This window comes from Scomber japonicus, chromosome 20 (assembly GCF_027409825.1).
Source record: "Scomber japonicus isolate fScoJap1 chromosome 20, fScoJap1.pri, whole genome shotgun sequence".
Taxonomy (NCBI): domain Eukaryota; kingdom Metazoa; phylum Chordata; class Actinopteri; order Scombriformes; family Scombridae; genus Scomber; species Scomber japonicus.
This window is the reverse complement of record NC_070597.1, coordinates 11707597-11724905: the sequence shown is the minus strand read 5'-3', so window position 1 is coordinate 11724905 and position 17309 is coordinate 11707597. Positions and strand designations below refer to the sequence as shown.

Sequence of the window (17309 nt, the reverse complement as noted above, 5' to 3'; positions counted from 1 at the left end):
TCTATAAAGAAATCTATACATGCAATATTCCGCAGCAAATTGGGGATTATTCAACAGGAAATCCTTTTTATGATCTGCACACAGTTTTTGTTGATATCATTGATTGCCACAGTCTACATTTCAGAACATGCACACTTTCCTTTTTTGTCCACCCCCAACCTCTGTGTCTTTTTTGATTGTATTCTTTTTCTTTTTTGTTTTGTAAAAAGTGTTTGTCTTGAGCACAAATCAGCAGAGTACGACAGTCTGATGTCTCTCCTTAATTCTGCAAATTGGAAGGTTGTGAGTCAAATTACGGTCTGCTGGTTCAGCCTGAGGCCACCAGGGAGAGCTGTGCCTGTTTTTCTCAGAGTCACTGGGACAAACCACTCCAGCAGCTTCAGCCCTTATGAAAGGAAAGCTATCACTAATTACTGTCCTTTGTTTTAGTGGCATTGTTGACATAAAGGTGCAGTAAAATAAGTAGTTTTTAACAATGATCCTGTCTTGGTAAGAAGCAGTTTTCAAAATATCTTGCATTTCCAAAAAGGTTCCACCTATTGCTGCACTTTTGGCCATGAATTTTATAGAATTTAATCACAAGATAAAGAGATAAAGATACATGTTTTGGTCCTTATTTAGTTTTCATCCAGCAATCATTATAACTAATGTATTTTCACAAATTGGGACTTTTTAACCTGGCAAAGGAATTATGTACACGAAACCTCTGCAGGATGTGAAGTTGTTGGGGTCTGTTGCTTCTACTGGCCATTAACTAGGGATTAGTGCTGGTGGGGCACACATCCCTTTGAAGAGGTAATTCCTCACACTTCCTTGTTATAGAAAATCAGGAAGCAATCATAGAAGAAACCATGCAGATGGTCCAGACAGGGAAGCCCGTGACCATTTTTTCATTCTCTCACAATTAAGACTTGGAGTAACTGTTGCCATTGTGCAAACTTAGTACATCAGAAAATTCAAAGGGACATCAAAATTAGCAGGAAATGCTTCGGCCTCGTCATGCAATCATGCTGAAAACTCAAGAAGGAAAGTGTAACAGTGTGATCAAATGTCTCTTCCCAACAAAAAAATGGTAAACAGTGTTTACAAGCTCGTGGAGTCACTGTAACTCAGCACAGTCACTTCACAGCTTCTCATATATCTGTCAGCACAGCACATCCGAGCATGTGCAAGGCTGTAAATTAGACTATAAAAGTTGTTGGAGGGGAGATCATCATGATGTCACAGTGCTTTTTAACGCTGCATGGAGATGCTCAGAGAATTTAAGAATATATGTTAGTGAGATTGATGACTTGGCATGAATTATTGTGCTGCTGCTGGTAGAAAAAAAAGAAAGAAGAGAGCTATTAGTGCTCTATGTTGGAGCACACTGACCTCTACAGGGACAGAAGGTTAATGGACATATTTCCCCTAGTGGAGCCTAGGTTTCTGATCTGCATAGTATATTTCAACATCCATCACAAACACAGTTAAAACACTTTTTAAAACAGTGTCTGTGAAATTTAAAGGAAAAACAACAAGGAGAAAACAAGGAGTTTTCTCTTTGGTTTCCTCTGGTGGTCTATGTGTTAAACTGTTAGCTTGTCATTTACAGTGTTGTATATAGAACTGAGTGTTTGTTCACTTTTTCAGGTCTGTATCTGTATTTTTGTACCTAAATCACTGACTTTGTAAAACCAGGGACCACTTGGTTTTTACTTGCAATGCTAAATTGAAGGTTGGGGATTGTACTTGTATTTAAAGTTAGCACATAGACTGAGAGTTTTGAGGCTGTTTTAAAGGCTGCAGATGTGCTGTTGGGTTCACAGTGGGTGTTTACTCATTTTAGTTTGACGTGCAAGTCAAAACACAAACATATGAATTATCTCTTTTATGAGGTGCAATTCTGCCTTTACAGAGTTAGCTTTGGTTTCTCCCAGTAAGGAGTCATTAAAGACGGTCACTTGCCCCATATTATTCTATTCTAAATGATTTTATGTTTGTTCTGATAATGCCATTAAAACAAATCAAATTAAATAACCTGTAAAACAGTCTCATCAGTCTTTCTGGTTTCTGTTGCTCAGCACTGTGATACCTCAAAGCTAAAACTAAATCTTAAAACGTAACTATAAAACAGATGTAACCAAGACAACAAAATAACCAGACATGAGGAAGAATATAAAAATGTTTATAAATCAAACAAACTTCTTTGACATTTATGTCTTTTTTTCTCTTCTCCTCTTTGCTTTGGCAGCAGATACAAGAAATAAATCTTGAATTATTTTTCACTTTTTTATGTGCCCATTTTCATAATAGTTTGTTCATGATAAGCCAAAAAAGCCAAAAATACTCACTCTATTGTAAACTTACTACATAGATAACAATTCCCATACTTACCCTACTTTTAATATTTTGAAAATATTTCTATAGTGTGTTTACAACTTCTGATTATATTGTAGATATGCGATTATATTTTATACACTTCACCTCTTGAATATCACTTTTTGCTGTTGCTGTAATTTGCAGGTGGATATCACAGTTTTCATTCTCATTGCTATCGTGCATAGGAAAACCCAGAATGAACTCATCCAGTTTATAAGTCAATGCCAGTTATTCAGGGTCACCAGTATTAAGCTCAGTGAAGACCAAACAGATCCAGACTAAATTGAACTCTCCTCCTGGTACTGGCCCCTGTTCTCCATATACACCTATTTATACCAAGTTTGTATATGTGAACAATTGTAAAAATTGAAAACCAAGATAACTCCCTTATTACACTATTGATCTAACACTTTATTACCACATTAATTAGAGTGCATAAAACATCTGTGGCTTTGCAGATGTGTAACCACAACCACAGTCTGGGGTTAGTAAATAATTTACCGAGGGTTTGCATAGAAAACTATCAAACAGTCCTTGCATCACTCCAATCACATGTGACTGTATATTATCTCTCTTTTAGCGAAACATCAGCTATGTGATCCAGCATGAGGGCCTCGGCTACGCCCACAGCTCCCTCTGCTTCAGGCTGCTGCCAGATTATCGGCCGCAGAGGTTACACGTCAGTCCACCAGAAATTTGATTAGCAGCATCTGCGAAAGAAAGCATGGGAGCATGGGAACTGGCTTATCTGCCTGTGAGGAACTGGTCATTTACAAGCTATGTGAGGGGCCCATGTGGCTTGTGGATACTGATGCTGGCACTTGAATTCTGTACTGTTTCATTTCACCACACATTTCCCAGTCTGTTGTATGAACTACATGTATTAATGTCACAGCAAATTTAATTGAAATTTTAAAGGGATAGAATATTAATTGATGAAAAAGGAGCTGATTTCAAATTAATCTTGATTGTAAAACCTGCATAAAGGTGATGCTAAATAAATGTTTTTACCTTCACTGATCAACAAATTCCTAAATACTTAATATAAGAAAGTAGGTGTATCATCTTCAAAGCTTAGCTCCTGCCCATGGAAAAGTAAAGAGAGGTGTGACTGCTCCCTTAGAGGGGCCTCTTTCCTGTGCAAACTAACAACGTACCAATGTGGTTGAAAGAGGGTAAAAAAGGGGGGTTTAAAGGGCTCTCAAACGTTTTCTGGCCAAGGACCAAAGATAAGAACATAGGGGCAACTGTAGCTCAGGTGTTAGAGTGGGTTAGCCATTAATTGGTTTGTGTTTTTATCCCTGGTTCTTTCAGTCCATGTCCAAACTCAAATTGCTTCTGATTAGTACCTGAGTGGTAACAGGGAGATGTAATTAGAAATGATTTTTATTATTCTTGTTTATAAGAAAATGACCCTGGAAGCTCATGAAATCAAAATGTATGTATGTATCCTTAACTGTAGCACAAAACCATACACTGTCAGTCAAGACAAGTGAAGCATTTTCAGTCCACTCAGCTGGTGCTCATCTGTCATCAGGCATTAATGAAGGGTCTTGGCCTCGCCACCTGTTCTGTACATTCTGATGCCACACAGATGTTTGTGTAGCTGGAGGGGACATCGCTCTGCAGCCAGCAGTGATTGTACTGTATGGTATGTGCGGCACCTGTCCAACTTGCCCTGCCTCAATATAAGTCTTCTCTGTTCTTTGTTTGAAGGTATGCACACCTGAATCTGTCCTCACCAGGATACATGCAGGTGCTTGGTGACAAAAAACAGCATTTTACTGTAGTAGAATTACAACAGCAATTGTGGTTGCTTTGCACTGTGAGGAATGCTAAGACGGCATCTTTATCTCTTATTTTATTTGTTGTCTATAATTGTGTAAGAAGTTCTGAAAGTACTGTAAACCAGCTTAATTTACACATAGTGAAAGACAGGACTGGCTGTTGGGGTAGGAACTATGTTGGTACATATTAAAGGTGCCCTTTTTGGTGAGGACCTCGTTTTTCTGATGAACGCGTTCAATGAACGATCGTTCATGAACTCGTTCATATTTTGGGCGAATGTGAACTGTATTTCTGCCTGATGAAAGTTAGAACGCTCTCTCACAGTTTAACTTCGTTCAAGAGAGTGCCAGATTTCCACAGAGCCTTCCAGGCAAAAACCCGGCTACAACACAGTGTAAACAGGCCTTAATATGTAGCGGAAAAAACACCCTATCTGTCGCATGCGTCATCAAAATGGGAAGCATGGAGACAAAAACAAATGAAGGCAGCAGCACTACCTCAGACTCTGCCTCCATCATTAATACGGCATCTTCGTATGATTACTTAAAACTATTTTGAAATCTGATGCATAGTTTCAGTGTTAAAACAGATAAAATAATTGCTGTTTGTGGTTCTATATGGGCTGTGGCAATAATTTTGAAAAATAATAGCTCGCAGCAACATATTGGGGAAAAAAAAGAACTATGAAGTAGTTCATTTTTGGAACTGTGAACTATGAGCTGAACTAGTTCATTGTAAAATTTGTGAATTGACCTTTGAACTAGTTCATGTAAAAAGTGAACTTTCCCAACACTGCTTTCTATACTGTGTTTGTCTCCAGGGGGAATTTTACCCATACTTTTATCTGCACCCAGCAACCATATAAGACCACAACTTTGTTCACTAGAAATAAAGCAGCTTTGTCCATGTGAACTGGCCGGTGCAAAGGTATGAAAATGTTCTTTTCCTGTTGCCCCAATCAGGGACTGAGTGCCCAGCGTGGAAAAGGCTGACTTGTTTCCTGCCGTGTTAACTCCTCTCATAGTTGTATACAGTGCGTCTTTAGAAAGAGATGGTGCAGGACAAAAGGAGGTAAACAAAAGGTTTCATTGTTTGTCTCTTGCTACGTATTACTTTTTATAGATTCTTTGTTAGGCCTGAATTTGACCGGATACATGTTATACACCCCCCCCCCCCCCCCCCCCCAAACCAAAAAAAGGCCATCCTTATAAATGACATGCTGGCCTCCTGTGGCAGGGCACACGTGACAGGGGTGTGTTCAGTTATTTTAGCACTGTGGGTTGTGGTCAAATGTGGACATAAGCATATGATTAATACAGCACATAGCTCTATTTTTGCTACAGGTCTGTATTGCAATTATCACAGTATAATAAATATAAGGAAATCTATTTAATGTTTGCTATGACAACTCCAAATTCGGAATCCCACAGCAGGGTGCCACAGTCTGTAATTATTGTTCGCCTTATACTCAAAATAATCTGCCCCCAGTCCTCGGTCAGTGATGAACTTTATGCTATGAGTATGTTTGTTTCTGTAGCGTCTCCTTTAAGAAGAAAAGACAAACATCAATGTGAAGAGAAAGGTGGGAAGCCCACAGTTAAGATATTTGGAATGGCTGCGGTTCAGTTTCTCCACCAGCATTTTCGCCATGTGAAAATGTACACTTAGTGTCAGCTTCTGTTGGTCACTCTGGTCTACTGTACAAACGGTTTTCAGCATCTTTATTGAATCTTTTTATCTGTAGTAACCATGCAGTGGTATCACATGGTTGGTGCTCACATGGTTGCTGTTCTCTCCAAAAGGAAAAGGCCTGTCATTTCCCTCTATTGTGGCTGGAGAGTCATCTATAATTGGTAAATGCATCAGCGCCACATCTTATGGGAAATAATGAGAGTCCCTGTTGATGCTTAATGCTTCTCATCAGCCACCCCTGCTCCTTCTGCTCCTTTTAGTCCTAAACTGTAATGGCTGTTTTATTGTGACTAGTGGTGGCAGTAGAAAGGCACTTGCTCTGTATTTGGAGCAGAGCCAGCAGAGTGGGACAAATGGACCAATCCATTCAGTAGATCTAAATTTTTTTTAAAGACCTTCTCACTCTAGCTCGGTGCTGGCACAAAAGGAGGTATTTATGTGAGGAAAGAGAGAAGCTTTGTGTTATACTCTCCAGAACTGGCTGAAGAAACAGTTCTTTCATGAACCTTAATTCAAAATGCAAATGGTGGCACATCTTGTACTCAAGAAATCTACAATAGGTCATTTTTAATTTAAACTATGCAGTTCTTAAGGAACATAGTATACTGTATGTGATAACAATGTAGGCTTGTTTGGAGTACAAAAATACACATTTTTACATATTGTTCTTCTTTTTCTTAAAGTTGTTTTTATTCTGGTTATTTCAGCAGTTATTATTGTTTACTGTACGCAGTAATGTAAATGCTTCTACACACTTCCTGAGTAAAACAGAAGTATATTGTTCGGGGCCCTGATCTAGTTCTGACGTGATGTTGGTTTAAACACAAAAACAGAGAAACAACACCAAAAAAGGAACTAAAACACATGAATGTAGAAAATGGTTAACATCATGTGTTTTTATGGTATGTCAGAAGTTACTTTTATGGCTTTAAAATCTATCACAAAGGAATGTGAGTCTGGGTTTGACATATATGTATGATGACTGTATTTCCACAGAGAAAAAACAACAGTAAATAAGGGGATGACACCTATTCACTGAGAATCAGAGCAGTGCTTTGTCATCTTGTTTTCTTTGTACCACCTGCCGACCTAACCCCAAGTATTTACTTTAACTCTCCCCTCATGACAAAGCCATTGTTTGTTTTAAGGGGGCTGACCCAAACTAAATGCCATGCTAGTTTGAGAAAACCCAGGAAGCATCCATGTTATTTCAAACTAGAATAGCTATCTAAATATAGAGTAATGCTTCATGGTTTCTTGTGGGACTGGGTAGAGGGGTTGGCAGTAATGTGTCACTGAGCTCATAATCAAAATGATAGAGGGTGTTCCAGTTAAACATGCCAACCAAAAGAAAACCAAGTAGGGAATGTGTCATTTTCTAGAGAGTCCCTGGTATTCTTCACGTTACATTCCCCCTAGTACTCTAAAAGGCCTTTTTCTGGATGAGGGTTCATTCAACAATTCTGAATCAAAATTGAAATACTTGCAAATTAACGAAACATTGACATTTTTCTCATGAAGTATGGGTTCAGATTTTTAACAGTTATTTTTTGCAAACAACTCAGTTTGATTGCCTAGACTTTATTGTGAAGGTGAAAACTAGTTAGTTTCTTTTTCTTTTTTGTGTAAATGACCACAGTCATCACAATTATTGTTATTTTGTTTTTTTATACATTTTGGTGGCTGTAATGGTCAGACAGTTTGAGCCTCTACCCACATCCCCTAGGCACTTTTCACATGTTTTGCTGAACCTAAATTCAAAGAAAATGGGTGTCCATTTCCGTTTTGTCAAAGGCTGTTATGTCGTGGTCAGCCACAAGGCAGTGCTCGAAGAAAGGTTGACTTATGTGTCATTTCACAATGAAATGTTACTCAATAATTAAATGAATTGTAATGTAAGTACATTGATATCATCAGTGCAGAGTTTCCCAATTGCGATTTCAAAAGTATACAGTGACACAGCATGACAAAGTGGCTAACTTCTTCTGTGAGGGAGAAAAACTGGAGTTCACACTTATTTCTACGCTACTTTGAGAAACTATGTTGACAGTAGACACATTAGTGCAGCTGTGGCAGGGAAACCAAATAACATCAGATCTTTGATGTCTGTCTATGGTTTTATGTGAAAAAAAAACAGCACTCATAAATCCCCAGGTTACCATTTCCTGTTTAAGCGCAAAATTAGAAAAATGTCTGGCTTTAATAATAGCGAGACAGGTCATGAGCCATTTGATCCAGTGTCAATAAATGCCAACGAAAAACAGGTTTTATTGCCAGCATTTTATTTGAAGCATGAAGCAGCATGATGTTTGCCAAGAAGTGCTTCCTATGCAAAGTTTGCTACTGTGCTTAATGCAACTTCAAAAATCATGTCTGCTGATACACTGGAAAACTGCCCATATGGATTTTATGTAGAGTGTAGTTATGAAAATGAGTGAAAACTCAATAATACCGACATTTCTAATATGTCAATGTTATTGGACAGATGAAAACTGCTGCATTTGTCTCCTCATCATTCATCGTTTGCACACAGCAATTTTTGTGGATTGAGATTCTGTTCAACTCCTCACACATAGTCATTATCACATGCAACAACCTGAGTTTTATGAATTGCATTCCTCAGTATGAGATCATTTACAGTGTATTTAGATTTATGTCTCCCCTTCAACAGTCATTATCGCCTGCAACAGCACAAGTTTTATGTGTAGCTCAGAGACACGTCTGAATTACCTAAAATTCAGCACAGTACCAGACTGATTCAACACTCAGGCTGTTTTGCATATTTCTAACCCCTCATGGTTGATGTGGCAGGGCACCATATAACAGAGCAGGAGGGTGGGGTTACCTAAATACCCTCATTTTACTGCAGAGGGGGGGTGAGAAGGCTTTAATTCAGTGGAAAGTGGTTATTCTATATTTGCTCCAACCATACAGTGACTCCACCCTCCACACGTCCCACATAAAGCCACTCTAATAGAAGAGTTTATGAATGCCGAACTTCTCTTCATTAGGTTTAGACTCAGACTCTACAGACCTGGCAACACTTTTTACTAAAATAGAACAACCAGCCCAAACTAACCAGATAATGATCTGTAGGCATGAGTGAACATACTTAAAGTGCACTGAGGTGGTGTAGTTTAGCAGTGTGAGAGAATGGATGGGTGAAAGAATAAAAGTTGAAACAAAAAAAGTCACTTTTAGTGTAAAAGAGAATCACCATAGCAGAAAGAAAGAGACAGTGCAAACAACAGCTTTCCTGTCTTGCTCTAAGCGGGTGGGGTCAGGTGGCCAAAAATGACTTGGACCACATTATATGTAAAGTTTGGTAATTACTAGGTTTTGAGACTTAAATAGCCGGGCCCACAGTGGTAAACATACTGGAAGTCATGGCAGCTGCCTCCACAGTATCCTGCTTCTTGCCTCCTCAAGAGACAAACCAGTCAAAGAGTAAAGACAACACGAAAGCATTTGGCCTGTATAGGACAGAAAAAGGTCAGAGACACTTCTGTTAACCACACAGAAGGTAAAGAGGCTGTGAAATCAACAATGATGAAATGAACCACTTTTTTTATTTTTATTTTCTTGGCTTTTTTTAAACTTTTGTTTTATCTACATTTTTTAACGACATTAAGGTCTTAAGATTTAAGTCTTCCAGTTGAAATAGTATGATGTAACAAACCAGATAACCTGGTTTATTTTTAGCATTGGAGCTAGCTAGCCAAGTTTCTAGCTTCCATTTTGATTACTTGTGACAGAATCATTGTAGCTGGTAATTTTATTATTCATATGGACTATAATCTATAAATGTAAGAAATTCTTTTAATCTAATACATTTTATTACAAGGCCTACCTATATTTTGGAACTGGTTTTACTCATGGTGTTCATATCAGTGCATTTAATTTTATTGACCGTATATGACCATTTGATAGTGTCCTCCAGAGTGAGTAAATGAATCAATCATGGATGGTGCATTCTTGCATCTTTAATGAAGATTTGACATTTGTGGCTTTTGGTAAATATTTCAACAACTATTGGATGGCTTGCTAAGAAATTTTGTACAGACATTCATTGCCCCCTCTGGATTTAGCTTTCTGTTTTGTGCCATGATCAGGTCAAAATTCACATTTTCCCACTACTTTGTTTTATGACCAAATACTTACTCACTAATTACATTTCCATCAGTCACAGTTGTACTGTGCAGTGTTAATTAGCAAATGCTAGCATGCTAGCCTACTAAACTAAGATGGTCCACATGATAAACATTATACCACTAACCATGTTAGTATTGTCAGTGTGAGCATGTTAGCATGCTGACATTATCATTTTGCTCAAAGCACAGAGCCTCACAGAACCACTGTAGACTCTTAATCTTCTTTAAAACTATATACAGTCAATGTTTGAAACAGTGTGGAGGCACTGATTCATCTTAGGTAATTTTTGAGGATGTACGTGATGAAGGGTATTTCAGTGTTGATGAGTATACTATGTTGCTCTTTGCTAATGTCTATGTAACTGCATTGGCAAAGACAGACTAGTCATAAGCAGACCTCCACTTACACCAAGAGAACCGGAATATTCCTCTTGAAGCTTTACAAAGGTACTAATTACTGCAGGGGAACTTTTACTGTGCATTATATTTAAAGGTGTTTCTGGTTTTTCTGTATTTCTGGTGTGTGTGTGTGTGTGTGTGTGTGTGTGTGTGTGTGTGTGTGTGTGTGTGTGTGTGTTTGTGCTTGTGTGTTTGTGTATCTTCTTCACTTTTATGTTGTCATTGCTAAAAAGGCTGTATGAGGAAGAAAGATAACTGACAAAGATAACAATATGGAGAAGTTGTGCTTATGTCCTTGAAATGTAAAATCTTTTCACACAAGTAAGTACAACGACAGTACTTAACTGCTTGCTACAGTTACAATATTTGCAAAAACGATGTCCTTGCTAGAATGAGATGATTTACAGTTAATGTAAAAGCAGGTTTATTGTAACAACCAAATTGCAAAAGAAACAGCTTCGAATGTCAGCAACCAGCCTGGCAGAACAGAGTATCAGGGCCTCTTTTTATCACTAGCCAAGAGACTTGTGTCAACAGACAGAGACCTGCTGACAAACCTCACACAATCCTGCAAACCAGCTGCAGTTGGAATGTTTGCATACAGTAATAATGTAAACATCTGTTTTTACAAAATAGGTCCTTACAGTCCTGGAGATGACTTCAAACAACATTTGGCCAATAACATACATGCATGTACAGTAACCTACAGAACACAGTATGTGTGCAAGGAAGGTACCCCTGCAGGGAAGGAAAGAACTAGTGGAGCACATTCAGAGCTGGAGTTATGAGGACCTTTTTAGCAAAGTATAAATAAATTAGCATGGAACATTACTTCTTAATCTCTTAATCTTGGCAAAACATTGGTATTTCCTCTTCCTGCCATGAGCATTTATATACAAAGCAATTAATTTTTTTGGACTTTACATTTCAAGTTTCTTTGGTCTAAAAGCAGCTTATTGTGCTAACTTAGCAGTGGCAGGTTCTTGAAAGTGTTTGAAATCGCTCATTATTTTACTTCAGACACCCATAGCTATCTCCCTCAGGATTTTCCTATATTTACTAAGGAACTAAAGCAAATGATACAGTTTGGGTTGTAAAGAGAAAATAGTTAGGAGTGCAATAACAAAGATAGTTTCCTATTTTCCCCATGTCATACCCACATGTAAGGTTTCAACATTGTTTCCATCATCCTTCCTACAACAGTTAAAAGCTTTATATGTATTTTGTGCTCAACAATACATTTTCTTCATCAAACTATCTTAAATAGTAAAAAACTTTAAATAGTATGGTATCAGAAAATATACAGTTCTTTGTATCAGGATAAAATACCCTAATAAATATCATCATTTCAGAGTTTTCCGATAGATGTTTTTCATGCATCAGGGTTCGGAGTTTGTGTCAATCAAAGTCTATAAAAAGTTGAACACTTTATCTTCTATCAAACTAATTGACTTGTCTGTTAGCATTTCTTCACTGCTTACAAATTTGTATCCAAAAAGCTTAAGTGTTGGGCCGCACACTTTTTGTACAACCTGGGCTATTTTGAATGGTATATTGAACCTCCATTTCTCTACTTGTTCTGAGGAGTTTTTCTGTGTAGAGTAAACACCGCTGGTCTCTTTGGAGGCCTGCGTATTCTTCAGGATCCAGGATTTTACTTGTGGGGTGAATGGGATTCCAGTAAACTTGTACATCTCGGTTGCCTTCCTCATTGGGAACCTGGCGATGTCCTCGTACCGCACCAGCATGTATCGCCTGCGCAGCCATGGTGGCTGTCTGAGGCCGACCTCTGCAGACATCCTAATGTTGTCGCAGTTTCCCTTCAGCTTCCTCACCTCATCGTCATCAATAGGCACATCCCCATCCATGGCCCACTGCTTCCAGTTTTTGTATTTGGCAGCAAAGGCCACCATGCGTGAGGCTAGTACAGCCCGAGGATCCCGAACAAGCTGAATAAATTTCATGTCCAGATGTGGGTCCTCTGCCAAAGGACGGAGGGTCTCCAGTTGGCGCACCCTCACTGACTTGATGGCTCTGTGCTCCTTATGAAGGCAGGACTGGGATGCCATCGTAAGATTCAAGGGCCCACAGCGCCTGGTCCTACAGCGATACCGTTCAAAGACCCCTTTAATGACTGGGCTGCAGACTGAGTCCTCACACAGAGAGCTGCTCGACTCCCTGCGGAAGAGTGCGGTGGTGATGTGTTCTACAGGGAGGGGGTCAAGGAAGCTCTCCAACAGGGAGAAGTCACACAGGAAGAGCTGCTGGAGCACGTCACGGTACGCCTTGGCTGCCGCTGTGGCGTTGGTGCCACCAGTCTCCAACGTTAACATCTTCTCTACATGCCACAATGGCTCAAACAGGTAAAACATGTTGTCGCCCTGTTGGTTGAAGAACTCGCCCACAAACGAGGAGCCTGTCCTGGTGGTGGCTAAGAGGAGGATATGTTTCCTGCCCCTTGTTATCACCTCCTGGTGTTCGCTGTAGTTTTCCAGGCGTCGCTTCATCAGTGTGAAGGCAGAGTCCTTCTTGCTGAGTGAGGTGAAGGAAGCATTGTGCTTCAGCAGTATGTGGGAAAAACCACTGGGCTGTAGAGGGGTCTGGGGAGTCTGCTTTAGGGCAAGCTTATCTGACACCCTGAAAGTGTGAGAGGAATCACTGTTATGTTATTATTCAAAGTTAAGAGAAAGAAGTCATAGCCTCAATATCAAGCTTGACATTTGCAGCATTTTTGTGTTGCTCAAGGAGTTTTTGTAAAATATGTTTCAAGCTTGGAATAAATAAACTTACATAAATCTGTTGGAAATCACAAAAGCGCTCCATTGATCACTGAAATTGACTTACCTTGAGATAATGTTGTTTTCCTTCTCAATGATAACGAGTGCCACAAAAAAGACGATGGATATTGTGTATTTGATCCTCATTCTTGGATATAGCCGTGCCTGGATGTGCTTATAGACTGCTTCTTAATAGGTTCTGCCAATCTCACAAGTCTCCAGTCGCCTTCTTAAAGAGCCTTCCAGTTATTTGTATTCCCCGTTGTAGTCAATGTTTCATCCTGTAAATGAAATGAACATCAACCTGTCATTTACACATTTTGCACATTTGAGCGCACCTAAGAGCAACTACTTGGGTCTCAATTCTTTCTGTCGGAACACTGAAAGGTATTTGTTTTAAGTAGTCAGCCAAATGGGGAAGTTGACAGTCTATTACTGCATGTATAAAACAGCACTGTGATGCCTAGTCAGTGTGGTTGTTTCACAGAGCATTTTTTCTTCCCATGTATCTTATCTTCCTCTATTTGTAAGTATGCACATCATCACTGTACTGCTTTCTGCACAACCAAAGGTGGGGGAATTTACTCAGACAAAAATAAAACAAGGTAAGAATAGAAAATAGCTGAGTGAGTCTTTCTGAAATCTAATCCAGTCCTTCCCACGAGGAAGTCCTTGTTATCTTTAAGTGCACCAGTGCATTTCAGGAACATGCCCACCCACCAAGCACGACTGAAGGCTGGTGCACACAGAGAAACTATTTATGAGTCTGTCTGAGTATAAGTTATTTAAAAATGAGCTGAAAAACAACTGTGAGGGCACAAATGAAATACAAGTGACAGACCGTAATCAAGCAAAGTTTTGTAATTAACTGTAATTCCAAAGCTGTTTGCTTGAAAACTGAGGGCTGTCTGTGTTAGAGTGATAATCCTTCTTCCCACTGGTGAAGGTAGCAGAGCAGCCTGTGGTCCAAACTGCCAGCTGCTCCTCCATGTCAACACTGGGAGGAGATCTTTTCAACACCAACATGGGCTACTGGTAAGGTAGACCATCTGGTGATAGGCTAATGGCTCACAGTTTCCTCATAATATGCCTTTGTTCCTCTAAACGGACACTGAAGAGGACGTGTCTAAATGCTGAGAGGTATAACTGCACATAACAGAACTGAAGGGGGAAAGCCTGCCTGTCATGAAGCCATACACTGTAATGCTTTGAGTCTGCAGACCATTTAGTTCTTCTATAAGTCTGTAGAGGGCAGACAGCAGGTATTCAAATGAAGATAAGGGTGGATTTAATGATGCATATTTGGGAATATCTTGCACATTCCTGAAAGATTAGTAAGATTAGTTCACTTTTGAGATAATGGTAGCTTGGCTCAGATCCCTTACTAATCTTCGGATTTTACCATAATCCTCCTTACCTCATGTGCCAGTGAAAGAGGTCAATAACACGAGAAGAGTAAATGAGACAGTCTCCACCCTTGGGAAAATTGGCAAAGTGTAATTTTGATGTGTGCCCACAAAAATGCTTGAGTTAGAAATTTAAAAGGGATGCTTGTGAAGAGCTGAACAAGTAAGCACACAGACTTCTACAGTAAGTCTTTTTTTAAATCCTGAATCATACGTCTGGGTTAGTGAAAACATTTGTTTATTGGATCTGTCAGGTGCCACAAACAGAATCCTGAGTGTGTCTGTGATTTCTTATGGATCACTGTTAAATGTTTGAAGGTCTAGCCTCAAGGCCAACACATTAGTGAAACTGTAGCTATTAATCAACAGAGCTGTAACCAACAGAACAACCTTTTCACTCACTTCAGCAAGGTAGTCATCTGTTTGACACGAAACAAGTGGCACTGTGTAGGAAGTGAAAGCTTTCCAGCACACTCACTTCTGATTTCTGATGAGCCTAAGTCTCGGAGTTTAACACATCTGGAGGTCCAGTTCTCACATCCTGTCGCAACATCTGTCCCAGGCCAGTTTTGAGCACAGAAGCCAGTCCAAATGACTGCAGTCTAAACACAGGGCATGGTTGGACACTGCCCGTGAAATTCTCTGAGAGGGAATGGGAAGATTACAGCTCCAATAGAGCACTGTTGACGTGGACCGGCGTGTAATGAAAAGGTGAACAGCCTGTGTACTGAGACACGTTTCCTCCAAGAGGAAAAATCAGCTCCGTCTTGCACCACCCTGCCGCATGCCACAACCACAAAGGTCTCTTTACACAGGAGTGACTCTAAACCCCCTTTGGGCTGAGATCGCAGAACATAAACTCCCAGGTCATTCACACGTCACAGGGTCAGTGACTAAGCCCCTGGATGTTACAAGTCATGTAGAACTGGTCAGATAGTTGGCTGCACCAGGGGAAATTACTGAGTCCTTAAGCCTTCAGTGATAATTTATCATTGTGCAAATACAGACAGAATTTGTCTAAAACCAACAGATATGACTAGATGTACAGTTATAGTACAGCATGTTTATTCTACAGTTTATTTTCTACTGCCACTGTACCTGAACAAATTAAGACAAACTCAAAATATTATTCAGTCTGATGAATAAGACATGAGTGAAAGATTACTCCTCTCTCCACGAAAAAGTTAATTTAACATAAATTATACAGTACTTTTTCTACAACAGAGTGGTTTGGTGCGATGTAGTATGTATTTAAGCAGTTTTAGTTCTCTCCATATACTGTATGATTAAAAATCAAGTATTTATCAAGAAAATAAGTGGTCTGGGGTTTTATCATTTATATGGTAAATTAGATCTACACCAATTATCTCAGCTTATTGCATCTGCTGTGTAAAGTTAAAAAAGCACACACACATGAGCTGATGTATTTGAATATTCATAAACCACTGAGGCATATGACACGTTTGATCATCTGCTCATAACAAAACCGCCACTACACCATTTATCATCGATTTTAATAGCTGCTTCTTATTTAATGTAAATCTTATGTGAAGACAAATTAAATACCAGTCAACCACTATAGTGTTACAGAAGTACACTAATTACCAGTGAATATCCCATTCGAATCACATTGCTATTAGAAAGTAATGTTTTCAGATGTCAGAAGCGCTCTCTGAAACAGTGTAGGATAGGTTGCCATTACAGGATGAGGTGTCTCGATATATGAAAAATATAAGAGTTCTGTCAGGCAATATGGTAATACTGTGAGATGAAAGATAACTTATCAACCATCAGAGATTTTTCTGGAAATTTCTATATTTTTGGTTGTTGTTTTGGACATGATTTTTCAAGTGGGCTATTTAATTATCAGGATTAACCAAAAACAAATATTATCACCTTGTAATTTTATGTACTGAGATATTTTACTTAGAGTAGCAATTCCACAATGAAAAAGAAAATCTCCATTACAAGTATTCAAAATCTTACTACACATAAGCACATAAGTATTGACAGCAAAATCTACTGGAAGTATTAAAAGCAAATGTAGACTTTACTCATTTAAAGTATTATATTTACATATTCATTGTTGAAGTATCAAAACACTGATTCACTGACTGATCCATGTACACACAATTTCAATATTATATACTTCAATATGCTATACTTAAATTTCTTCATTGTATTTGTTGCCAGTATAACTAATATTGGTTGCCTGTTTCAGTGAGGTTTCAGTGGTAATTGTTGCTATGGTTATTGGTAGTTTAATATTTCTTGTGCAATCATTTAAAACAGCAGGTAATCTATTATAAGCTGGTCCAAAATACTTTAAAGTAAGGATCTCATCTTAAATTCTATACATTAATGTGACTACATCAACATGGCATAGGATTACAATTAATTATTTCATAAATGCAGTGCTGGGGATGTTTTTGGCAGGGAATGTCATTTTATCAACAGAAGCACTTCAGCTGGTTCAATCAGAGTGGGGGTGGAGGGGAGGGATGGAGAGCAGGAGAAAGGAGCATGGCATGCAGGCAACAGGTTTTGTCAAGATTGTAATGTGGGAGATATTCATTCGCTTTTTGATAAAATGTGTCTTGGAACATTGTGATGTGTATATAACAATGGTGATTTTGACTTGGACAGTAGATGTGATTGTCATGCAGCACAATTGGAAGGAAAAAAAACATGCACGGATGTTACTTTAAAAGTATATTTGCTGTCAATTTATGAAT

The 17309-nt window shown here is 38.9% G+C and overlaps 1 protein-coding gene across 1 annotated transcript; it reads right to left on the bottom strand.

Moving 5' to 3' along the window:
• Window positions 1-11741: 11741 nt before the first annotated feature.
• Window positions 11742-13315, bottom strand: chst3b (carbohydrate (chondroitin 6) sulfotransferase 3b). The gene is made up of 2 exons (XM_053341580.1): window positions 13236-13315; window positions 11742-13028 (listed from the first exon to the last, which is right to left on the bottom strand). The coding sequence occupies exons 1-2, from the start codon at window positions 13313-13315 to the stop codon at window positions 11801-11803; spliced, it is 1308 nt and encodes a 435-aa protein (XP_053197555.1). The 3' UTR covers window positions 11742-11800.
• Window positions 13316-17309: the final 3994 nt, after the last annotated feature.